Raw genomic sequence first — 27,019 nt, 5'->3', positions numbered from 1 at the left:
ACTGAACAGGGCAATCTTGTCCTGGCCGAGCATGGAGTCCAGTGAGAGGACAGAAGACATTAATTTAAACTACCGATTACGGTGTAGCATGAGATCTGCTCCACCAAGACAGGTACAGGGGTGGCAGGAACACAGAAGGGCATTCAATCAGGCTTGTAGGGGTCACAGTCTTTGGAAAGGTTTTCTTTGAGACATGAAGATGGCCCTGTCTACAGACCAAAAGGCCTGAGTTTTTTCACATGCTCTACCCCCATCCTTTCTCTGGCAAAACTAATTAATCCAGTTTAGCTCTCCTGAACTGCATCATCAAAAAAGGAATTCATAAAAGAAAATACCAATGAATGAAGATAATATTATACAGAATCCACGTGCTATAGGAGAAGCCACATGGGTCATCTACAAGGAGCAAAGCACCAGTGGTTGAGAACCAGACTGTCTGGGCTAGAGTTGTGGCTCTGTTATTTTCTAGCTCTAGGGTCCTGGCGAAATTACTTCCTCTCTCAAACTCTGCTCATCTGTGAAATGAGAATATTATAGTTCATTCTTTAAGAACTGATGTGAGGATTAACTCAGACAATCAAGGTAAAGTACTTGGTACTATCCCAGCACCTGAAGTGCTCAATAAATGTTACCCCCAAATTTAACAGCTGTAGGAACCCACTCTATCCCATTCCTGATCATATCTTTACTTAAAGAAGGAACTGCTACTAAATACTTAAGCCAGTTTTACCTGATTCCCTTATTGCATCCCCTCAAAAACCATGTGAGTACTCCATGCCTGGAGCTAGGATTCCAGGGACCGTTCTACTGCTCAAGCTGCTGGTGGTGGGCTAACATTTGTCCATTTTATAATATTACTATTAAATTACATACTAATGTATAATATTATATAAAATTATGTATTGTTATTATTTAAACTATAGATATAATTACTCTTTAGAATGTGTGGTATTTCGCAATGTAAAACATTCTGAGACAGGAAGGCCAGGATGAGGTCTGACATACATTTAAATAGCCATTCCAGGAGAGAATAAAGAGAACAGAAGAGAGGCAAAAACAAGAGATAATGGCTGAGAATTTTCCAATCAAAGGCATAAGTCTTCAGATTCAAGAGGTACAAGTCCCAAGTAGAATAAGTAAAAATAAATCTACATCTATTCATATCCTAATGCAATTTGGAACATCTAAAACAAAGATAAAGTCTCAAAAGCAGCCATAGAGAAAAGGCGGATTACCTACAGAGAGAGTAAGTAGACTAACCATGGGCAGGCTTCACAAAAGCAATTACAGAAACAAAGACATATCTTAGAAATGCTAAGAAAAACAACCACCCATGCATTCTATATCCAGATAAACTATCATTGAAAAATGACTACAAACAAAAACAAAAGACATTTTAAACAAAAAGAGACAGAGAATTTACCATTTATAGACTCTTATTCAAAGATTAAGTTCTTAGACTTATCTCAAAGAATTTTAAAATTAATTTCAAAGAATTAAGTTCAAGGACTTATTTCAGATGATGGAAGTAAACTGGAATAACTGGGTTACCAAAACAACAGTGAGCAAAATAACTGGCAAATGTGGTAAATGTAAACAGACAATTTATATAACAGTAGTAATAATGACTAATTGGAGTACAGACTAAAATATCGGACAATAATAATATGTAAGATATAAAAAGATATGATCAGAGTTCAAAGGTTCCAGAGCCTTTCTCTAAAGAAAGGCTGAAAAATTGGCTAGTTTTAGAGTTTAAGTAATGTAAGTATGTTAAAATTAAGGGTAAACACTAAAGGAAAAGAGATTTTTAAATTCACATATAAGTGGACCCGTGCAGTTCAAACCTGTGTTATTCAAGGGTCAAACTTTATTTTCAGTCTGTAGTTGGGAATGCTAGTATGCAGAGGGCTGATTTTTTTACTGCAAGGGAGGTCAGGGCCCCTAATCCCTGAGTTGTTCAAGGGTCAACTATATATAATTTTCAAAAAGTATGTGGAGTGGAAGGGAAGTTGAAATTAAAAAAAAAAAAACAAAACACCTCATTCAATAAAACTGAAAGAGGAAATTTTTAAAAGGCCAAAAAAAGCATGAAAACCATAAAGCACAAAATAAGATGGTAGGGATAAAACCAACTATAAATCACAAATTGTGGTAAATACGAATGGTTTAAATTTACTAGCTAAAAGACAGGGTGTCTCAGATTAGATTAAAACCAGCTACAAGACACATTTTAAAAATAATAACACCAAAGGCAACTAAAGGAGAGGATATAAAAATATCCTATATCTAGGTAGCTATACTAGAACAAACAAACTTTAAGATGAAATGCATTATTAAAGATTACTGTCACTACATTTTAACATTTAAAGAAACAATTCATGGGGAAGCTACAGTCACTATGAACTTTAACTCATCTAACTAAATAGGTTTGGACGTAAGAAAGATCCAAACCTGTAGAGAATATTTATAAGAGTTTATCTGAGCCAAACTGACAACATGCTGGGAAACAAGATCTCAAATGTTCTGGAGAATGGCAGTTTTGCAGTTCTTTTTATATATCTGGAATTAAGGAAGGAACATAAGAAAGATTACATGAATCTGGGACAAAGTAAGGCAGGGAGATCTTTATGACTGTATTACAGAATAGTTAACAAGATTATGTACTCCCCTGGGGGTGGTTTATGCTCTGAAGAGGCATTTCAGAGGTGTATTAACCTAGATGCGCAAAAATAATAGGGCTTGCGTAAGGCAAAGATATCTTTTTACTAGGGAAGTTACAAGCTTGAGGCGTTAACTACCCACCATGGCCTGCCCAGTTAGGAATTTATGATCAGATCACCCTGAGGTTACTTTTGGTTAGATCAAAGAGCCCCTTTTCCATCCACAAGAACAAAGAGAAGAAAATGACAAAGCTACGATCTTAAAGAGATTTTAATAAATATTTAAGAGATCAAGCAGACAGACAAAAATTAGAATACAGAAGACTTTAACAAAAATTAACAAGTTTGATCTAATGAATACACACAACCGAATAGCCAACATTTAAAATACATTTTTTTCAAGCAAACATTAAACATTTTTTAATGACCAATTAGAACACAAAGCAAATCTCAAAAAATACCAAGGAATCAGTATCCCATAGAGAAGGGTTCCACCCCACCACCACTCAGGGCTAGGGACCAGTACTGGTCAGTGGCCTCTTAGGAACGATATCACACAGCAGGAGGTGAGAGGCGGGCTAGGGAGCAAAGCTTCATCTGTATTTGCAGCCGCTCCCTAGCACCAGCATCGCAGCCTCAGCTCCACCTCACATCATCAGGCATTAGATTCTCATAGGAGCACTGGTCCCTGGAGACCCCTGCTGTAGAGCTTTTCTGAGTAATACAATTAAAACTAGAAAAACATAAACGAAAACTCTCTAATGTATATAAATATTTTTTAATTTACTAAATAATTCACAGGGAATCATAATAGCCAATAGGAAAATGTTCTAACTGACCAATAAATCCATGGCTGTGATACTGTGCTTTGTAAGATATTCAGCCTTCACCCATAGTTCCTGATTCACAGCTCTCAAAACCCTTGAAATTCCCTAACTGTGGAGAGTGATAAAAAGTGTTTTTGCTATGTTAATGAGGTGACTTTTTGGACCACACTCAAGAGCAGGAGCTGATTGCCAGGAGAACCAACCATGTGATTAGAGGTTTGGAACTTTCAATCCTGCCCCTAAATCTCTGGGTAGGGGAGAGGAACTGGAGTGCCAATGGCCAATGACTGAGTCCATCAGGACTATGTAGTGAAGCCTCCAAAAACCCAAAGACAGTGAGTTGGTCTCTTGTTGGAAAACACTTCCACATGTCCCCAGGCCAGGCCCCAAGCTCCACAAGGACAGAAACCCTTTTGTTCGGGACCTCATCCTATGTATCTCTTCATCTGGCCGTTGATTCGTATCCTTTAAAATCTTTTGTAATAAATCAGTAATCTACTGCGTAAAAGGGTTTTCCTGAGTTCTGTGAGCCATTCTAGCAAATCAATCGAATCTAAGGAGGAGGCCCAAATGGAACATCCAAATTGTGAGTCAGAAGCACAGGTAACCTGGGCTTGTGATCGGCATCTAAAGTATGTGTTGGTGGAGGGAGGGCAGTCTTGTAGGATTGACTGAACTCTTACCCTGTGGAATCTGGTGCTATCTGGGCAGACAGTGTCAGAATTGAGTTGAATTCTTGGACACTGTGGTGTCTGAGAATTGTTTATTGGTGTAGAGAAGCCTACACACACATCAGAATTGGGCCTGGGAATCCTTTTCAATGACGTGTCAAAATCTGTGGCATATAGGTAAACCAGATCTTAGGGAAAATTTTGTAGCCTTAAATGCAAATGAGAGAAAACTGAAAATGTTAGTTAACCATCTAACCTGAGAAGCTAGAAAATACACAGAGTACACCTGAAGAATATAAAATTTTAAGATAAGAAATTAATGAGAAAGAAATAAGTAATAAACTAAATTGGACAAATTAGGAAGAGAGAAGGCATAAATATCAGAAAAAAGGGACATAATCAAATATGGTAGAAATTAACATAACATGAAAATACTAGGAATGACATTTGATAATAAATGTGAAAATATCAGATAAAATAAGTAATCTCCTAGGGAAAAAAATCTAATTTATCAAAACTTTTTTAATAAACAGAAAACCTGAATAGACCTATTACCATAAAAGAACCAATAGTGTAACTCCACATATATCTCCCCCCCATAAATCAATCACTAGACCTAGATGGTTTTACGGGTGAACTTTACCAAACATTCAAAGAAGAGATGATCTCAAATGTTCCAAGAGAATAGAAAAAGGAAGAGCACCACTAAACTCCTTATGTAAGGAATGTACCACTTTGATATAAAAGATAGAGTAAGAGAAACTTAAGCCGATAAGACTCATAAATATTGATGCAAATTCCCTTCATAAGAAAAAAAAAGTAAAACAAATTCAGGATGAGTTGTTCTCAAAAAACATAAGCAAAGTGAAAAGACAAAGCTGCAGCCTGAGAGAAGATATATATGCAACATATAGATCTGACAAAGTCAACAAAGGACGTAGCAGAATGATGGGCAAATGATATCGGCAGGGAATTTACAGGGAAGGAAACCTGAAAAACCAATGGATGAAAAGATACTTAATCTCACTCTACTCAGGGAACTGCAAATCAAAACAATAAGGCAACATTTTACGCCTATTGAAATTGGCAACAATTTAGAAGTCTAAATAGAAGTGCTGACAAGGATGTCAAGAAAGAGGAACTCATAAAAACTTTTCATAGGAGAGATTATCCTGCTACAAATTGAGAGCAATCTCCAAACAGCTGAAGGTGAAGATGCCCACCCCTCAAGAGTCCCACTTCTAGGTGGTCTGTGAGAGAAAAGCCCCATATTTTACACAAGAAGGGTATTAACGGCAGCACTGCTGGGAATAGTGAAAAAAGCAGAAGCAATTGAACTGTCCTTTGGTATGGGAATAAATATCACATAAAGGCTTAACACAAAATAACAGTCTATGTTATAGATACATATAAATTAAAAGTGCAAAAATATGATCCAACTTTGAGGAAATGATTACCTCTGGGGATGGAGGAGCAGAAAAGAAGGGGAATGGTATTTTAGCTACAATCTGTTATGCTTTACTGTTATTCAAAAAACAGAGATAGGAAACAAACATGGCAAAATATTAACATCTGTTTAATCTTGTGGGTGAGTACACGAGTGTCCTATTTTATTTTTTGATTTGTTTCCTATTTAAAAAAATGATTAATATAAAGTTGAAAAACATGCCAATGTACTGTTACTAACTTTACATTAAAAAAAATCTTTACTCTCAAGGAAAAAAAATTTTCTATCTGCATTGTTTTATTTTATCCCAGGGTCTTTGCATTCTTACGCTCTCCTCAGCAAACTACATCTGGCATCTTTGATGGCGAAGTACAGTCACTGAACTCTGAACTTCCAAGGATACCAAATTATTATTTTTTCAGTCTGGGCTAAGAAGAGCTTTTGCTCAGACATAAGGCAATTTTGAGGGGAATCTGAAAGTACTAATACTAGATGTTCTTAATTAGACATGGAGAAGCTTACTAAATGACTTTTTTTTTTTTTTAAGGTTAAAATTAAGCAACCCTGGCTAAAAGTTAATAGCTATTCACCAGTATTCTTCAGTCAAGTAAAATATTTGAGAATAGTAATAAAATATTTCTGCCATTTCCAACTCAGCCCTGACAAGTCTATAGCATAAAAGCACTAAAGAGTCCAATGTTTTCATAGGAATTTGAATGTCACTTAAAGGGCAACTGCCATGTATTTCCTTCCACTCTATCAAAAATAATAACAGCAACTAACACTTTTAGAGTGCTTATCTTAGCACTCTAAACTGTTTGAAAACCTTTATATCCTCATTCTCACAAGTACCCTTATGATATAAGAACTTTATTATCCTTGTTTTCTAAATAAAGAAACTGAGGTACAAGAGAAAGGAAAGAAGCATATCTAAAATATCACTAACCATCCATATAAGATTTCTATAGGGAAGAAAATTTCTACTCTGCCATGGGGTTGGAGAAAAGGCACAAAAGTAATGCTGAACTTATTGGCAGCTGGTCATCAGAAACAGAGTTAATAAAAAATGATATACTGCAAACAGCTGCTTTCTCTGGTTGTGATAACCCTAACAACAAATAAAACAGAGAAAGCAGCATCATATCTCAGCACAACAAAAAGGGAATTGACTAAATGTCTGATAGTGATAAAGGAACAAAAAGGAGAAGAAAGTTTAAGAAAATTTGCATTTTAAATGTACATTGATCATTTTACATACAAGATGTTCATAACGCACAGTCAAGTATCAGCTATCTTGCTTTCACGGGCTTATACCTCCCCATCTCTTTCTTATCCATAACATAATTGAATCAAAAGAAAAGCACCTCATAGTTCACCAAATGAGTGTATATATTATTATTAAAAGGGCAGAGCTGGGCAATTATAAACTACTGAGAGCTCAAGTACATGGAAACTGAAGGAAACTATAAAATAATAGCCTTATATGGTAAAGTTGAGGACACATCATTTCTGAAAGGCATTTTGTACTAGGATCTAATGAGAATGCATTTCTCATTCATACCCATGACACATCCAGTGAATAAATCAAGGAATCCATGTCTAATTCGCTAGACTGAGGGACCATTCAGAAAGACAATCACTGAAGTCATGTTGACAACGCAGCTTACTTACCTGCACCTCTCAACGGCAAATGTAAATGAATGCTGAGGCTGGAAGGAAGATGTACAAGAATTTAATGCCAGCTTTTAAGTATCTTTTTTTGACTAAATGGTGATTTATTTTAAAAACTACCCATCAATTTTCCAAGGCTTATATAGAGAATAATTTCATTTACTAAGAAATCAGTCTACTGTTTCATTAGGGCTGCACCACCTTTGCATCATCTAGAATATTATAACTCTTCTAGCATGGAACTGAAAGTTGAGCTCAGAATAATCAGTCAGCCATTTAGATTCTCCACTCTTTAAATTTTATTTATTCGTTACTTACTAGACCCAATCACATGCTATAGGAGAGCTTTGTACCTCTCTAGCTAAAACTCCAAGTGGTGGGAATTACCAGCAAGTCAACTCAGGTGGTGAAAATGACAGACACCAAGGTCTTCAAAGGCTCTGGCCCAGAACCCAGTTCAAAATTTGTGGGACAGTGGTGAAATAGGTCAGGGCGCTAGCTTACAGACTTTATCTAAAACATCCAGTGCCCCACTGGGAGCCAAGCAACATGAGCCCCAGGGAAAATTCAGCCTCCAAAGTGTGTGTACAGTTGGCACAACAGTGAGGTGTGACAGCACAATTTCCATGTGGCTGGCCAGATCTGACACTGATGGCTTTGACATGTTCTAGCCAGCAACCCTCACGGTGGCAGAAAATCTCCTAGACACCAGCACTATCATTTGCTTTGGGTTGGGGGAAAGTCCTCAAACATTTCAAAGTAGTGAAAAGACTCAGCAGAGCTCCTGGAGACTGCTATTTCAACTAAACCCATAGAGTTAGGCAACACATTTCCAATAGGCATTGGGGTGGAGGGTGGGGTGAAAATCAAAATTTCAGCATCGGTAAATACATAACTTTAACTGCTCTAAGAAGTAACGCTCATAATTTTAAATAACTGCAAAATCATTCCTCTTACATACAAAATTCAATGTTAATGGTCATGAAATGACATATCTAGTTGTAAGAATTATTTGCCATCGATTTCAATGGAAAACCAACATTGCTTCCATTTACATGTAACAGTGTGTCTTAATTCTCACACCTCATTCCAAAAAAGAATCCATACTTAAGAGGTACACTCATCCTATATGCAATCAAAACATTCTAAATATACACTAACAAACAGGTACAGAAATCTCACAAATCTCCTTTTAGAGCAGCTAATGTATCCGCAGGCATTTTTACGCACCAAACTCTCAAAATTCAACACTGGGATGCTTCTAATACGAACTATGCATTATATAAAAGATCATTCAGAATGATTACTTCTTAATGTAAGAGTGACCCCTCACATGATAATTGTTTTCAATCTACACGGTAGCTTGCTCAGTATGAGGTTGATGCTAACCAAACTGGTGCGAAGGAGGATCACTGTAATAATTACTGGTTCCTTGTTACATGTTGTAAAAGCCACATAACACTACCCAGCAGGCTTACTCTTTCTTATAACTAACATGTTTCCATAAAGCTAATAAACTAGCATGGTAATAAAAAGTGACACACGTTAATCAGTCAAATCGAATATTCCCATTTAAGATGCTCAAGATATTCCACAAACCATTTCTTTCTACTTTACATTCTGGAGTTCCATCATATATTTCCAAGCCTTTCCCTCGCTGGGTTCTGACTGCTTTCTTCACTGTGTCCCTTATCTAGTCCAGCACAGGCAGCTTCCCAGTACTTTTCCAACTTCTAATCTACAATCATCTTATCATCTAGCCATTTTATAATCCATTATTATAATCTGGGCTTATTACTCAGACTGGTTACACCACCCTCTGATGTTAAAGGCCTAAACAGTGCACATCCCATCCTGACTCAAGAAACAAGCAAAGTATAAAGATTTCCCAAAATGTTCATTCTACTTTATATTCATAAAGGTTTTCATTTTAGGAAAAAATGCTAATCAAAATCACTTTATGTGTCCAAATTTCAAAAACTTTATCATACTGTCTCTAAATTAAAAGATCTTTCAAAGGTATTGATAATAACTCATTACTGGCCTTGGTGTAACACAGTGAGAAGTCTTAAACTCTCAACAAGGAGAATGGTTAAGTCAAACATGTGCTCGGAAGCAAAGGAAAAGTTTCCAGCCCAGGCATAAGGGCTCCATTCACACTGTACAGAGTTCAAAGGAGCCAAAAAAGGATGTCTATTGAAGTGGGTTTTCCTTTTTTTCCAACTTCCTTTTACTTCTAACAGTATTATTTATGTGGATACGTGTTCTGTTGAAATCTCTTAAGGCTCTGTTGCCCCACAGGGAGAAGCTACAGTGATTGTAGTCCTGGGACAGAGGAGGAGGAAGAATGGCCCTGATAATGAGACAGGGACTTTCTGCAGCAGACTAGAAAGATTAATGCACCAAATATATGACTTGTTGACAGGCTGGTCACCAAAAGTGACAGCTCATGACCCAGGAATAAAACATTCTGAGGTTTTACTTTAAGGAAACCAGAAACACCAACCTTGAAGGTAAGAGGAGGTGCTCCTAGAATGAAACATACAGATCTGGTTACACAGTTCTGTAAGGTAAGCTAAGTACTAAAGCTGCCAGGGAGTGGCAGTGTGGTTCTGCAGAGACCTCACCTCACTGTGAGTGAAAAATAAGAGCCTTTATGAACACAATGAAAATACCAAGCAAATCATTTGCCATCACGGGTCCTCTTTACAAATGGCTTCTGTAGTGAAGAGACCCTTTTAAAAGCCCATTAAGAACCTGAGGGAAGTTCCTCTAAAACTATGGATATTTTATTATCAAAAAGCAAAAAAGGGGAAGAGTTTAACATCATATTCAACCACACCCAAATATGCAATAGCAACCAAGAAGCTATATTTCCTAACTTCCTGACTTAACGAAAAAATTTATGAAGTGAAAACCTCATCACCGCAGACAAGTTAATTCCATATACTCTCGTCTGAGAACAAACAAAACTCATGGACCTAAGATGAGGCAGAACCAAGTCAAAATAAAACTGCTTGGAAACAAAAGCTGAAAAGCAAAAGAACTATTGATATAAGTGCAAATACAGGAAATTAAAACAAAGCATTCAATGTCAAATGTGAAAGGATAGTAACTGGTTGCCTCACCCTGCCCCCTGCACTCTGAGCAAACGGCACTGGAGATTTTCTTCCTGGGACCCTCTGTGAATGATGAAGAGCTCCGGGTCTACCCCTTCCAATCCCCATGGTTTACCGACATGCCTCAGAACAAAAGCCCTCTCTCCTTGAAGTGGGGATGAAAAACAGGAAAAAATCACAATTATTTCAGGTAAATGGTTGGGCTCCATGACTGAGGTAGTTCACATCTTGCAGCAGTTATAAACAAGCAGGGCTGGAGTAGAGACCCAATTCAGAAGCCTGTATCATTTACTCATGACTTAAAGCTCAGCCAGAAAGAAATCCAAGTCGCCTCTCCTCTGAGGGACCCAACACGTGCTCCATCATTTGCCCTCCCAGCTCAGCCTTCCCTGGACTCAACTCAGGTCCCAACTCTAACTAGCACAGACAGTCGATTTGGTAGGAACAGAAAATTTGCTACCTATGGTTATAAGGTAGCTCCTGGACAAACAGAAACTGCAAAAATTTGCCCGTTAGAACTTGAGGAACTTGAGTCTATTTCAGAGTAGTCTGTATTCGGGAACCTTTTCTTTGCCGCTTTCCCAGACCTGGACTATGATGTTTATATTTTATATGCTCGGGGCTTCTGCCCTCAGCATAGTCTCATGCTCCAGAAAATCAGGAAAGAGTTAAAGGTTCTTTGCACTTGACTCAGTGGCTTCCCTTCACCACACACTCCCGGATCCCACCATTCTCTGAGCCACCCATGCAGCCAATCAAAGCAAAGGAAGGAAATTATCCTGGCCAGCTGACAGCCCCAGAGCTCTGATGGCCATATATGGTAAAAACCACTGTCAGAGCCCTGTCAAGCCTGCAGGCCGGCTGCTGTGGACATATCAGTGAACTGCAGCAGTTGGGGAGCCAGCCAAGGAAATGCACAAAAGACAGGCTGCCTGCTCATCTCCAGGGGAGGAGGGAGAGGAGGGGAGGGTGGAAGCCTGTCATCTGCCAGGGCACACTCTGAGTCACAGCCACTCACTGTAATCAAAAATAGCCCCAGGGTACATTGTGAGGTTCCTTCTGCCAGGACTTTGTGCTCCATTGTTAACTGGGCTTGAGTAGGGTGTCCCTCCTCCCCTCCCTCCACAGCAAGACTATGGAAAACAGAGTCACAGGGAGAAAATGAAAAGGCCCTTCTGTGGCACTTCATGTGGTAATGAGGCCCTCGTGTGGCTGGCAGCTCGTGACATAATTTGAAAGTCATTGTTCTGCACCTGGCGCCCACCCCGTGTATCTTCCACTCACTGCCCCCCGCCACCCCCCAAACACACACACACCTCCTGCCTCCTAGCCCTTCACGGTCCATACAGTTGACAATTTAAGGTGCTCAGGGCATCAGACAGCATCTATATCAAGAGGCAGTGAATGGGCATTCTAGGACACCTCAGGACACTGGTACTGAATAAAATTGCCTGCCCGTAACACCAAAGCCATATCATGTGCCAAGTGTCCACATCTGTACAAAGGGCTACTGGCATTGCTACCCTGTCCAAATAGAGCACCACTATTTGTGGGAATGGAAATTGCCTGTCGGCAGTGTACAGTAAGGGGGGGAATGCAGCCAATGCAAATCCAGCAGGTGTTGGTTAAAAGCACCATCGGGAGACTGCCATTCCTTTTGAACAAGTCCATGAAAGAGGGCCCTTATCAGCACGGCGCCTGGCACTTAAAGGAAGCTCTCAAAAACGTGAACTGCTGCAATTTCATCATTATCGCAACTGCCGAACAAGGCATGGTACACACCAAGTACTTTCCAAACCTTAAGACAATCTCCGAGCTGACAAGCCAGTGTTTTTGTTATTAAGCCTTCTAATCCCAGAAAAAAAAGAATGCAAAGGATTAAGTGTCAATTAGATTGCAGTTTCTATAACAAAAAAAAAAAATTTTTTTCACACTCAGTGCAGGGAAAATGTTAATCAAAAATATACACGCACAAATTAAATAAAGACTCGGAAACCTAGGATCTACTCCATAAAAGATCCACAGTTCTGGAGACTCAATCTGAGTTTCAATTTCTGCAACTGTAGAACAGAGGCATGGACAGCAGTCCTACCATGTGCAAAAACTGAGACACTGTTTAAGTAAGGGACCTCCCAAGCAAATTTGGATGTCATTTTAGAGTCTTGTTTTTAAGAATATGACATGAACTCACTGCTTATTCCTGAAGATGATACAGAGGAAACATACTATGTCGTTCCAGTTGTAGCAATAATCCAAAAATGTAAAACAGTGCTTATTCTAGTTCTTCTGCATAGAATGGTCACAGAAAACACCAATTCTGCACTATTTACAATGGAAGATAAGACAAAAAAAAGGAGTCAAGAAATGTGATTTTTTTATCAAAAAGCTACCCCTCAGGTCCCCTTAATCCCTCCTCTAATCAAATATCCCATTTTTCCAATACCAGAAAAATCCATCTAAATTCCCAGAGACCCAGGAATCTGAAGGAGGAATGTAGCTCCCACCCCATTCTTCGCCCTCTTGGAACAGTGCACCTCTTCTAACTCATCAGTTTAGTGAACTGGCTGGGCTCCTCTTCTGTTTCATGCCATCTTCCTTGCCTTCTGAGCCTCAGCTGGCACTCATCTCTCATGGCTGTGTCAAAGTACTTTATGCACACAAAAAGCTCCCCATTGGAGTGATCAAGGTCAACTGTTATCAAAGCTTGGTAAGAGCAAGAACCCAACACAGGTCACGGCACAAAGCAGGTGCTCAAATGTCTAAGAAATGGGTATGTGAATAAATGAATAAATGAATAAATAAATAAATGAATGAATGAGATGTTTTTTAGAGTACAGTTTTGATTTCACTAATGCTTAAATAATATTTAGCTCTTTATATATGCACTGTGATATTACTGATGATACTTTTTAAAAATAATCTTTTCATGTAATTAGTTCGTTTAAAACATTTTGGAAAAAGTACAGGTAATTATAAAGAAAATAAAAATTACCATTAGTCCCACCATCAATGTTAACATTCTAGATTGCTTTCAAAAATCAATAATGTAATTTGAAGTAACACATAAAATAGCGACTATGATCTTACAACATATTTTTTTAGATTATGTGACAGTATCATGGAACATAAGTATCATCAAGTCTTGCCATACAACATAACTTTCTCTTGCTACTATACAGAATCCCTCAATTATTCATTTAAGATTTATTTAAGAATGTTATGTCTCTAAATGTATTTTTTTTAATTAAGTTTATTGGAGTAACATTGGTTAATACAATTATATAATTTTCAGGTGTACATCATAATTTGACATCTGTATATTCTATTGTGTGTTTACCACCTAAAGTCCAGTTTCCTTCAGCTTCTAAATGTATTTATATATCTACATAGATTTTTTTTAAGGAGCAGGAGAAAGTGCTTAAAACTACCAGATGGTCTTTTAGGTCACTGTTAAGTACTCATTTATTTATCTATTGTGTGACTTAAGATTATGAATCAAGCACTACATTCTACAAATACATGTATTAGTTATCAATTGCTGCTTAACCCTAAAATTTAGCTACTTAAAACAATACATTTTTATTATCTCACACAGTTTCTGAGGGTTGGGAGTGCAAAAGCAGCTTATCTGAGTGGTTCTGGCTCCATATTCTCATGAGTCCAGACGGCAGGCAGGGCTGCAGGATCCACTTTCAAGATGACTGATCACTCACATTTGTTTAGTGGTTGACGCTGGCTATCGAAAGCGGTCCTATGGACCTCTCCCCACTGAGCTGCTTGTGCGTCCTCCTAACATGGTGGCTCCAAAAGAGATAAAAGCCAATATGCTTTTATGACCTAGCCTCAAAGTCACACTCCAACAACTGTACCATATCCTAGTGGTTATAGAGTCAGCTCTACTTAATGTGGGAGGGAACCACACAACAGCAAGACCACAAGGAGATAAGAAATACTGGAGGCCATCTTGGAGGCTGCTACCACAACAGAGTAAAGCCAGATTTTGGAGAATCTATTATCAACAGCTACCATTCAAACAGCCATTCAGTTTGCATCCTCCATCCCAGTGAATGTCAGGAGATCAAGAGTATACAATTTTAACCGCCATCTCCTCATGTTAAGTGATAAAAAAAATTATTATAATACAATGTAATAGTGTAGCCTATGGTACTCGTGGCAGGGACAAGCATCTAAGAGAACCCAAAGAATGATTCCCACTGTCTCAGCAAATTACAAGTAACATGTGAGTTGGGTATTGAACACTTACACAAGACACTGAGAATACTCACTGAAATGAATCAAGATTTCTTCCTCAATAAATATGATAGAAAAACTATCTCAAGCAGCCCTTGTCAACCCAAGTTCTGTGAGAGAATAAGTCCTAATGCCCTAAGCAGCTATTGTATGTAATGAATTAATTTTTCTCTTTTACATCTAGAAGGCATAGCGCCTAACAACAAACATTGGTGTGTTTAAATATGCCACATGGTTCATTACAGGGATGGGAATGTCTCAGTCCCACATCACGAGTGTGGCTAATTCACACAGGAGAGGCTTGTTCATGCCCACGTGGTAGAGTGCACAGGGGCTGAGACAAGGCAGCTTAGGCAGTTGTGAAGTAAAAAAAAAATCTCTATAGCCGAAACCACAAAGCCAACTTCTGTTCAGCAAGACTGCTATTATTCATCCTCTGAAAGACCAAAGAATAAGAAAATGTACTAAGCCACACCTTGAAAAGTCATGATAGATGGCATGCCACAGCTCGATGGAAGCATTGCAAAAGAGATTCTGAATCATGTGTGCTAATCTAAATCATCCTACCTCAGGGCTGAGTACTTTCCATATTCCTCTAGCAGTGACCTCTTAAAATCCCACTTTCTCTAATAAAACCCTCCTAACAAAAACCTTATAAACCATACAGTTAAACATATATTCATTCCCTAAGTCTGCCTCTTGCTGTGTATCTGTTCCTACTACTCTCTCCATTTTTTTAAGTCCCAGACAACAGAGACCGTGATATTCCCAGAATCTAACCACAAGCCTCATGAGCTGCAATAATAAGTCCTATTTACTGCTAACACTAACTAGTTTTGAAGAGAAATTCATGGAAGGCCATGTTTTTAAATGGGAGCCTTTCTGAAAGTGTCACAATACATCTTAAGATTAATACATGCATATTTAAAATTAATATGTACAGAGAGCCCCCAAAGCATCACCAAAACCAACCTGCCTGTTTATAATCTAAAAAGAAAAAAAAAAAAAGAATAAAAGGTGAAGAAACATCACCAGCAGTCTCTGAGATAGTTATTAAAAACCATACCCATCTCCTAAAGTTCATGTTTAGAGTGATCCCAGACTGCTATCAACACATACTGAAGCCCAATATACACCTAGAGCATCATTTCCTGCAATACTGATTTCAAGCATCACTTCGTATTATATGTGGAAATTTGGTTTTTCTTCACTTTTAAACAAAAGTAGCACCTTGTTATAAAACTATTTTAAAGTTGAAAATACTGACGTTCGGGACAGAGCTTTATATTAGGATTAATGGTTCCCCACAATATTTCTTCTTCAAGGATGCATTTCTAAAGAGAAGACAAACACCTCAGTACCAGCAATCTGGGGGAGACTGAGAAACTGATCACAATTAAAACTAGATGCAAGTGTTCCTGGAGGGTGTTGGCACCCAAGAGAGACTCTGTTTATAGACGATTAAACCAAATGATTACATTTAAACACTCAAAGAACAGTGACTCTGTATTGTATTAACATCTATAAAAATGTAAAACTTATGATCCTTATTCAAATATTATTATATCAAAATTATAAGGTAGATAGATAACAAGAGGGCAGTCAGCCCCATAAAGCAGACAGAAATGTACATTTCCTGACAATGTGGAACATAGTTCTATTTTCTAACAGCTACTGATGTCCAGTTTAGGTAATAACTAGTCAAAGGACAGGGTCTTAGGAAGAAAAGAAAGGGGAGTGTCACCTGACACTTCAGGCTTGTGGGCTAGACCCTGCCACCACGATCGAGACTTTAAGAGCTCCCCAGGCACAGAACTGTCTACAGGGCCACAAGACCACTCTTCTTTGCTGGGCTCAGCCTTGACCTTGGCGGAAAAGCAGCCACAAATAAAAAGGCATCTACTTTCCAAAGTTGTGCATTGGCACTAAGGAGGGAAAAATAATGGAAGTGTTTCTTTGATGAATTTTGGTACCAAACCATCTGTATTAGAAATCACTTTATAATTGAGAATCACAGGCCATGAGAGGCACTTCTAAGATGATCTAAAATTTCCAAGGCAGAAAATCACTTTTATATATAGCCCCTCATGTCACATATAGAGAAAAAGAAGAGAAGGACAGAGTGACATATCCATGATCCACTATAAGTCAGTGACTAAGCCAGGACTGAACCCCAGGCTTCTGGATTCCTAGACCTGTGTTTTTTCCTCTACACCACACTGACCTTAAGGGCTAACTACATATACTTTAATATATAAAAATCCAACATCGTATATGTAAACCCATAGATTATAAAAGTTGATAACCCCAAGTACTGACCTCATTTCTGACGGCTATCACTGGGCTTAATTTACACCAATGTCACCTTCTCCAAAACAAATTAATATTTAAAGAGCCACACAGGCCAAATTATAGTCTCAGAAAGACCCTTTAGGCTCCTCCAAAAATCAACACTGCATCTAAACATGATTATTTTTAAAACAATTTATTCTATCCTAATTCCTATATGGTTGATTAAAGAAAAAAATACTAACATCTATTTATTAAGTGTAGGCCACTTAATGCAAGTGAAAACCAAATCTTAACACCCAGTTAGCTTAACAACTATATGCAGGTCTCCCTTAAATGGCATAAATGATACTCGAAATTTCCCATGGTCTGTAAAAGCAAAGATGGACTCACAAAGCTTTTTGGGGATGTGCAACTGTCTGAACTCAGGGGAAGATTAGCCATTTAAAAGTTTATTTCAGGCTTCCTAACTGGTTTGTTCCATTTCTTTGAAGTAAAAAAAAAAAAGTCTTAAATTTATCCCTCAGTCTATATAAAGACAGAAAACTCTTAACTCAGAAACAGATCATAATGCTCCAGTGCCTTTCCTTGGTTGACAAACAAATGACTTCTCAGCCGGCTGCCATAAAACCGACCACTAAAAAGTCAAGTTTCCAACTGCTCCTTGTTCTTAGTGAACTAATTAAGTAAAAAGTTGTGGAGATCAAATGCAACAGGCATTACATTTAAACTCCCAGTCTAAAATCAGGTTTAAGTACAGTTATAATAGTGTAATGTATTATTTGCCATTAAACAGCAATTTTCTCCAGAGAGATAAAAGTATCCAAGTAGAAAATTAAATTTCAATTTAATGAAAAGATTCTCCTATAAATATGAGCAACAACCTTGCCCATATGAAGGTACATTTGAAAACACATATCAAATTTGTTCCCCAAAGGCATCCATCTCTTATTTCTGAAGTGAGATGGCCCTATTGAATATCACATCGATCCAGTCACCAAAGTAAAAATCAGACGTTAAAGTAAAATAAGTTAGCCATGAGCATCTGAGAGAAAGAAAAGTACAAGAGAATTGAAGTTTTCTCAAGGAAAAATCACCAAAAATATAATGGGGAACAATACTTTGACAGCAGTCACTTTATGGTAACCACTTTCAGAATGACATGGTCCATGATGATGAGATGTACCCCTGATATGCATGGCTCAGACTCGTGGAGACCCAATATTCTCAGTACAGTGGAAACAGCTATAATGTGACCCAACACCTGCGTCCTCACGGGCACTAAGCCCTTATCATTAGAGCTCAGGACTCAACAAACTTATTTTCCTCCTAAAAACTGGAAAATGACTCTTTCCAGACTCTCTCTCTCTCTCTCTTCACAGCAGCCCCTCCCTTCAAATATTTGTGATGCTGGGATTTCCTGTTGAAGCAAGTACAGCTTTTCATCTACAATATTCAAGAATAGTCAGAAAATCACAAATCTCCTATCTTTCACCCCATATTGAAGAAGGTTCTCAGACTGAGAAAGACAGGAGAAGGGAGGAGTAGGAAGCCCCCTGAAATGGAAGGTCACATGAAACCATTTTCAGCAAAGATTCTTTATTTCTACCGCTTAATAACACTGTTTAGATGCTATGCCGAAACTTACTATTGCCTAGATTTTAAATCTGTATTGTTTGGGGACATTTTCTTGAGCTCTCATCCCATTTACCATTCAATAAACCAAAACTCTCAGTCCTCATTTAAAAATGTGTCTTTAAAATTGCATTTTGGAAAAATTTTTTGGAAAAGTGGATGATTATTAAGCAAGTCATAAAATTCCTGTGCCTTCCCATGCTCACAGCATCATTATAATAATCTTTTTCATCCACAGAGGGCACACCCAGAACGGTTCACCATTCTGTTTAATGATTCTCCATTAGAGAAAAACTGTTATGGTTAGGAACATGTACAGAATGTAACCTCAATTACAACAGAGTCTAATGGTCTCGGCAATCACACAAGTAGTGAACTGTCTATCTATTATGGAATAAACAGAGATAACCAGAGGGTGTTTAACAGAAAGTCAAATTACTTACCTTGTGCAAAGGGAGCACAAGAAAGGCTCCTCCCCCACTTGCTTCTATGATTATGGCAACAAATCTGGGATTGACAGCGCAAAAGGAACTATCCCAGGTCACTCGAGAAACCCGAATATCATCATAACACTGGTCATTTTTCACCGCTTGTCCAAATACGTGCCGAAACTTGCTCTGCCGTACCACTCGCCTCATCGTGTCTGTAGAGGAGCAAAAATTATGTTAAAATCATGCACCTAACTGAAAGCTTTGACTTTTACAAATGAAAAGCTCCAAGTAGAAAAAAACAGAATAGTATGGCATTTTGTCTGCTCTACTAAAAAAGTAGCCAAATGGCAAATCCAAATTTCCTTTAGCAGCACACACCCAGAGAAAGCTGAAAAAATGCGTCAGGGAAAAAATTACAAAGAAATGAAAAATTCCTAATTCAAGATCCAGAAACTGCTCATGAGTTTTAATTTCAGGAGAAAGATCAAGGCAAAGAATGAAGGAAAATTAGCTTTCAGGATTGAGTGAGAACTGAAAGATAATTAACTCCAATCCTTCCTTCTTGGAGATAAGAAGACTCCAAAGTTCTGCGGTAGATTTGAAGCTCAAGAAACGCCCCACCTCCACCCCACCCCAAAAAACAGTTGATACTGTGGCTTTTTCCTCAGTATACTAAGGTAATTTTTCAGTTTTAAACATTTTCCCCAGACATCAGCACTCTGCTGTCTGAGAACTATGCCTGCTCACAGGTATTTCCACAAGACGATGTGTAGTAGAGAATTCAAGACATATAAGCAACCACCCTTGACTTCAAGAGCCTTCCAACACGGGCATAATTATCAGAGCAACTAAGAATCAAACTCCTGGTGCTGAGTACTACCAAGAGCCTAAGGCAGCCAATAGGGTAAAAGCCAGGTATAGGAAAAGAGCAGCAAGGATCTAAATGGAAAGCAATGTGATAAAAGTGATGTTTAGGATGACAAGAAGTCTGACAGTAGCATACTAGACATATTAGACAGGAAGAAGCTAAAAGCAAGGGCTAATTGCTGTGACAGTAAACCAGTCTTGGAAAGGCCTGGAATGATCGTGGCAGTAGCAACTGGACAGAGGAAATGAAAACCTCAGGGAGGGGAAATGAAACCAGGATGGGTTTTCACGTCAGAGTTGATCATTTACCTGGGGGATGGGAAGTGACACTGAGCTGGTATTCCTGTGCTTCCTCATGGGTTATTTCAGATTCCAATTCCACTAAGTTGTCCTATAGATCCATGTACTGAAAGCTTCCTGTTTTAGGATCACCAGGCCCCTACCTAGACTGCACTCAGTGTAATTTTTCTACCTGCTAATGCTGGACACTGTTCATATTGACTAGAATAGAAGGGGCCAAGAGAAAACATAAATGGAAATGGTACATGGTCAAATATTGACAACTCAGTTGAAAACCAGTCTTCCCGATCCCCATGGACAGAGAAGGGCTAACACCTGCCCACTTGTGCCGAATGGGACACATGGTGGGCTGTTGCTAATTCCTTCCTTCTAATTTCCTTCCTCATGGCTCTGGGCCCACTGCTCAATGCAGAGAGAATTTATTTTTGCCAGAGCCTCTTTCTATCCTTCCAAGGAATGTACAAAAGTGGCCTCTCTCCCAGCCTGGGGCATGTGGCTGGGCTGAGGCAACAGACCCTTGGCAGGCAGTTGAGTACCCATGTTCCTCAACCCAGCTGTTGCCAAGGCTTTTCCAGCTACCAGGACTATACATATAGAGTACTTAGTACAGGAGATGGCAAATGATTTGCTACCACTTGGCCAGGGTTCTTCATTTGTGAAACATTATGAATAATTCTCAAGTACAAGTAGATAAGACAGCTTCCATGAAGTGGTGAAAACCACAAGAAAAGCACATCCAGACAAAAGCCCATGTATAGCCAGCTGGTCTCAGGATCCATTTCCTTATATAACCACCTGTATATCAAAAGCTCGAATTCCCACCAGTACCTTATATCAAGTGTTTCAAAAGTAAGTTAACACAGAAGAAGAAAGAATTGCACCATATGTCAGAGTGAATATCCTTCATAAAGTTTTTACAAATTCAGAACATGAAAATCCCAATAGAAAATTACACAAAGGACACGAGAAGATAATTTACAAAAGAAATACAAATGGCATGTATCTCCATTCCTTCCTAAAATCCTAATAAAATGACAGTCAAAGAATAAAAGCAGATATAAACACCAAAGGTCAAGAGAAAGGACACTAGAAAGGAGTCGGAAAGCAAACATGATAATAAAATCTTGGAATATGGAAAGCTATCTTGTACATGTAACTGACTGAAGTGTGAATGTTCTCCACTCAGCTCAGTGTCTCAGGAAGAGAGGCTCATAAAAGGATGCCAATGCCCAGTGGAAACTCCAGAGCACTCAGAAGAGAAATTGTGTCTCTAAAGACAGGTATGTGGAAGAGGGGACTGCAGAGAAAATTGACTGAAAGTCTAGATCAAAAACAGCTAAACACTCAGATCACCTCCTCCAAGCACTGCACAATCAGGGGACTGCCCTGTACCCTGCCCCAGCAGAAGCCAGACTGCAAGCCCTGGGCAAGATGACACCCAGCACAAGTGAGCACAGGTATAAACAGATGCCACAATGACAACCTGGTTCTGTATAGTGGAGTCTCTAACCCAGAGATTCCAGAACACTGGCTGCCAGGCTAGATACCACCAGCCCCAGCTGGCAGGAGATGAGACCTCACCATCCTCTATGAAGTCCACTATCCTACCAGCCCCTCCACCTACACACAGGCATCAGGTCAGCTTTTTGTGGGTCACTTTTCAATGTGAATGGACATTTTGTACATTGAAAAATAAAGACAATTTTTCCTTTTACTCAAATAGGCTAGATACCATCTAATCTCACCAGCAATATAAATATTAATATGTAAAGTTCTTCGAATGTGTTCATTGAAAGATATTACACAAATCTGTTGGCTGACTTACATACTAAAATACCTTTAAAAGTCATTGCTATTATTACACATAGTGACAACTTATTTTCATCCTAACTACATGGAGTCAGAATGCTGCACTGGTTCTTTTCCTACAGCCAAGGAGTAGAATGTTAGCTACACAGCAGAGAGAGTGAGAAAAGCTGGTGCTTCCACAGCACTGTGCTGACTGAGCCAGCCATGTCCAAGTGGAGCTTGAAAGGCAGTGTGAACTCATTCACATCCAAGGTCGAACTTGACCTGGGTTCAGTTGCCCCCATGTAGCACAGCTGCTTTTGGTGCCCACAATAGAGAAAAGCAGTTGAGAGCAAGGTCCAGAGTCAGAGAGCCTTGTGAGTGAGAAGTGCAGGTTTACCATGGTTCAGTAGGGCAAGTCAAAGAATCTCCTTAAGTGTCAGATCATTAAATGAGCACTTGGTGATAGGAGTGTAGCAGGAGAGTAATATGAAAGTACCTTGTAAATGGTTAAAGACACATCTAATTACACATAAATGTCAGCTATTGTTATCATCATAGAACTTGACATAAAATAATCCTGATTCGAATCCCAGCTCTGCCATTTATTAGCAACTTATTTAACTTTTCTGAGCCTCAGTTTCCTGGTTTCTAAAATGAAGTGAATGACACCTATAATAAAAATTAAAACAACATCTGACAAAGCCCACGTCCAGAAGGCTTTACTGCCAAAGACTATCAAGCATTTAAAGAAAATCGATTCTTCACAAATTCTTCCAAAGAACAGAAAAGGAGAGAACACTTCCAAATTAATTTTATGAGCCCAGTGTTACTCTGATACCAAAATCAAAGACATAACAAGAAAACTAGACAAATAATCTTTTGACTAGAGATGCAGAAAACTGTCAACGAAATACTAGCAGACCAAATCTAGCAACATATGAAATGGCTTATACACCATGATCAAGTGGGACTTTTCCCAGGAATGCAAGGTTGGTTCAACATCTGAAAATTAATGCAACAAATCAATCGAATAAAAAACAAAAATCACAGGATCATCTCACACACAAAATGCATTTGACAAAATCCAACATTCTTTCACAATAAAAACACTCAACAAACTAGGAATAGAAAGAGACTTTCTCAAACTGATTAAAAAATAAATAAAACACCCACAGGTAACACAATATCCAACTGCAAAAGATGCTTTCTCCCTAAGATTAAGAGCCAGACAAGGTGTCTACTTTAGTCACTTCTATTTAGCAATGTATTACAGGTTCCTGACAGGGAAAATAGACAAGAAAAAATGAAAAAAAAAAGCATTCAGATTAGAAAGGAAGAAGTAAAACCATCTCTGAATGCAGGTGACATTATCTTACACATAGAAAATCCTAAGAAACCCACTAAAAAACTATCAGAATTAATATATAAGTTTGGCACGGTTGCAGATCAATATATAAGAATCAACCGTATTTCTGTGCACTCATAACAAATAATCTGAAAACAATTCCATTCACAGTATTATCAAAAAGAATAAAATACTTAGGAATAAACCTAACCAAGATGGTGAAAGACTTGTATACTGGCATACCTCATTTTATAGTGCTTCGCTTTATAATGCTACACAGATTTTTTTTGTTTTTTTTTGTTTTTTTTTAACAAATTGAAGGGAAGACCCTCCACCAGCAACAAGATCACTACTCGCTTTATTGTGGTGGTCTGGAACTGAACCCGCAATATCTCTGAGGTATAACTGCACTAAAAACTATAAAACATTGCTGAACGAAATTAAAGACACAAATGTAAAGACATAATTTGTGTTCATAGATCAGAAGACTTAACATTAAGATGGCAATATTCCCCCAAACTGAACTATAGATTCAATGCAATCCCTATCAGAATCCCAGCTGACTTCTTGGTGAAAACTAACAAACTCATTCAAAAATTCATATGGAATTGCAAGGGACCCAAAAGTAGCCAAAACAACTTTGAAAAAGGAGAACAAATTAAGAAGATTCATACTTCCTGATTACAAAACTTACTACAAAGCAATTGGAATCAAGACACATAGATCAATGGAACAGAATTGAAAGTCCAGAAATAAATTCATACAACATCTTTAGTCAAGCGATTTTCAACAAGGGCACCAAAACCATTCAATGGAGAAAGAACAGTCGTTTCAATAAATGGTGCTGGGACCACTGGATAGCCACGTGCAAAATAAGGTTTTCCCTGACCTCACATCATATAAAATAATTAACTCAAAATGTACCAAAGACAATAGTTACATTATCAAGATTATCATTATTAAGAGCTAAGACTTTAAAACTCTTACAAGTAAAAAAAAAGAAAAATCTTCATGACTTTGGATCTAGCAAAGAATTCTTAGATAAGACACCAAAACTACAAGCAACAAAATAAACAGATAAATTGGACTTCATCAAAATTTAAAACTTTTATACTTCAAAGGACACCATCAAGAAGGTGAAAAGACAACCCACAGAACGGGAGAAAACTTTTGCAAATCCTATACCTAATAAGGCACCTGCATACATAAAGAACACATAAAGAATTCCTACAACTCAATAATAAAAAGACAGGTAATCCAATTTTAAAATAGGCAAAGAACTTGAATTTTTCCAAAGAAGAGATACACAAATGTCCTATAAGCACATGAAAAGATGCTGAACATCATTAAGTCACTAGGGAAATGTAAGTCAAAGCCACAATGAAATACCATTTCACATCTACTAGGATAGCTAGAATTAAAAAGTCAGAGATTATTAAGTGTTGATGAGGACACAAAGAAATCAGAACCCTGTACACTGTAGTGGGAATGTAAAATGGTACAGCTTCTTTGGAAAGCGGTCTGGAAGTTCCTGAAATGATTCAACAAACAGTTACCATATGACCCAGAAATTCCACTCTTGGAAGAACTGAAAAAGAACTGAAAGCAGGTACTCGAACAAATACTTATACATGAATGTTCATAGTAGCATATTCACAAAAGCCAAAGAAAACAACTCATATGTTGAATATCAAGCAGAAGAATAGAAAAACAAAATGTGATACAGTCATATAATGGAATACTATTTGGCAATAAAAAAGAATAAAGTAATAATATCTGCTACAACTTGAATGAACCTTGAAAATATTACACTAAGGGAAAGAAACCAATCACGAAAGTCTATATATTACAATTCCAGTCATAGGAAAATCCAGAAAAGACAAATCTATAGACACAGAAATTAACTTAGTGATTGCTGGAGTGGGGGGCAGTGTAGGGAGATACGGGGTTATAGCTAAAGAGTACAGGGTTCCTTTCTGAAGTGACAAAAGTGTTCTAAAATGGACTGTGGTAATAACTGCATGTATTTGTAAATATACTAAAAAACAATGAACTATATACTTTAAATGTGTAAATTATATGGTATGTGAACTATATCTCAATAAAGCTGTTATTTAACTTTGTTTGAAGTACCCCTACCTCCACTTTTTTAAGATTGAAGTCAGAAGTTCCTCCTCCCACACACACACATACACATATCACATTCTCTTTATCCTTTCATCTGCTGATGGTCACTTAGGTTGTTTCCATATTTTGGCTATTATAAATAAGGCTGCAAGAACATGGGGGTGCAGGTATCATTTCAAGATAGTGATTTTGTTTCCTTTGGATAAATACCCAGAGGTGGAATTGCTAGATCATATGGTAGTTCTAATTTTAAATTTTTGAGAAACTTTCATACTATTCTCCTTAGTGGCTACACCAGCTTACATTCCCACATAAATTTCTAATCAATAGATAACATACTCCTGTTTTTAGCTTCGAGAAAATCTAAAGCTGACTACCCATATTCACAATACTTAACGGCTCACTTAAGGAAACCAAAAACTATTAAAATTTTATTTATATGTTGGATGAACATCTTGATCAAGAACATGCTGTAAAAATAAGGTCTACCTCTGTGGTTTAAAGATTTACATTTTATAAATATCGAAGGAAAGTTCACTAAGAATCATTCTCAGAATAAAATACATTCGATTGATAATCCTCAACCACTAGGACAGTGTAAAGGCATGCTTCTTATGATACTGCCGCCAATTCGAGTTAAACATAGAAAATTTATTTCATAGGCCATATACAAGGTATATGTTAGGTGTTAGGAGAAAAAAATGTAGACAAGACAGGGTGTTTCTACTGTAATGACACCAAATAAAATACACTCAAAACACCTGAGTAAATGTTACTACATTTTCTCTATTCTATTTCCACCAATCTCATAAAAAAATGACAATTTGGACATTTTCCTGTTTATTGAGAAGTTATCTGTTTAAAGATTCCAGCAGATGTACTTCTATAGTTCATATGAAAGGAAACACATCCTGCTAGGAACACATACAGGAAAACCCCTACTAGTAGCAAAATCCTGCTCGGCACATTTTCTGAGACCAATCCCAACCATCAACTACTCAACGGCTCACTAGGCTGAGAATGTGCCCTAGCCAGAACCCAGGAAGACTCCAGCTTATCAGGGAAAGAACATGTTCCCTCTGAGTTGCTACTTTTATGGCAGGTACTTTTTAATGTGGAAGAGATCAGATGCATTATTTAATAGAAAATGGCAAGTAGAATAAAAATGAGGAAAAAAAATGTCCTAAAATCAGCTATTTATATGGCAATGCCAACAGTTAAAAATTCCTTTTAACAAGCTAGAAATGTAATATGTAAGCCTACATAGAATACATATTCACAAAAAAGCAGACACCCAAATATGGGAGGTACTGTGATTAAGTATAAGAATTCATTTCTGGATATGAGATGGCTGAGCTTCTTTGAATTTTCTTACAAAACCTACCAGTGACACTCGAAGAGTTCACCTAACAAATCATTTTCACTGCATCCAATTCTTTCATTAACAGATTCATATATGAAACATTTCAAGAAAAGAAAATGCCTAATTTATCTACTTTAATCGAAGTTGCTTTAAAAAAGAGAAAAGACCACATGCAACATTTGTTATAAAGCATAGCAGAAAGTTGGAAATATAACATATCTC

The 27,019-nt window shown here is 37.8% G+C and overlaps 1 protein-coding gene and 1 long non-coding RNA gene across 5 annotated transcripts in view; both read right to left on the bottom strand.

Annotated features, from left to right (window-relative positions):
• The window catches only part of CORO1C (coronin 1C), a 66,541-nt gene that overhangs the window by 25,391 nt on the left and 14,131 nt on the right, over window positions 1-27,019 (bottom strand). For 3 of the 4 annotated variants that reach the window (XM_039861949.1, XM_039861946.1, XM_039861948.1), the window contains one exon: window positions 19,017-19,216. In XM_039861949.1, coding sequence (XP_039717883.1) covers window positions 19,017-19,211 — 195 coding nt within the window. In that variant the 5' untranslated portion in view covers window positions 19,212-19,216. Of the gene's footprint in view, window positions 1-19,016; window positions 19,217-20,180; window positions 20,356-27,019 lie in introns of those variants that run through there. The other variant, XM_039861947.1, reaches the window with a different exon arrangement.
• LOC120601975 (uncharacterized) lies at window positions 6,110-11,708 on the bottom strand. Its single transcript, XR_005652608.1, has 2 exons — window positions 10,859-11,708; window positions 6,110-10,543 (listed from the first exon to the last, which is right to left on the bottom strand). It is a non-coding gene; the product is annotated as an uncharacterized LOC120601975 (long non-coding RNA).

Source organism: Pteropus medius, unplaced genomic scaffold (assembly GCF_902729225.1).
Source record: "Pteropus medius unplaced genomic scaffold, Ma_sr-lr_union100, whole genome shotgun sequence".
In the NCBI taxonomy this organism is placed as follows: domain Eukaryota; kingdom Metazoa; phylum Chordata; class Mammalia; order Chiroptera; family Pteropodidae; genus Pteropus; species Pteropus medius.
The sequence above is the reverse complement of the archived record's forward strand: the minus strand, read 5'-3'. Positions and strand labels throughout refer to the sequence as shown.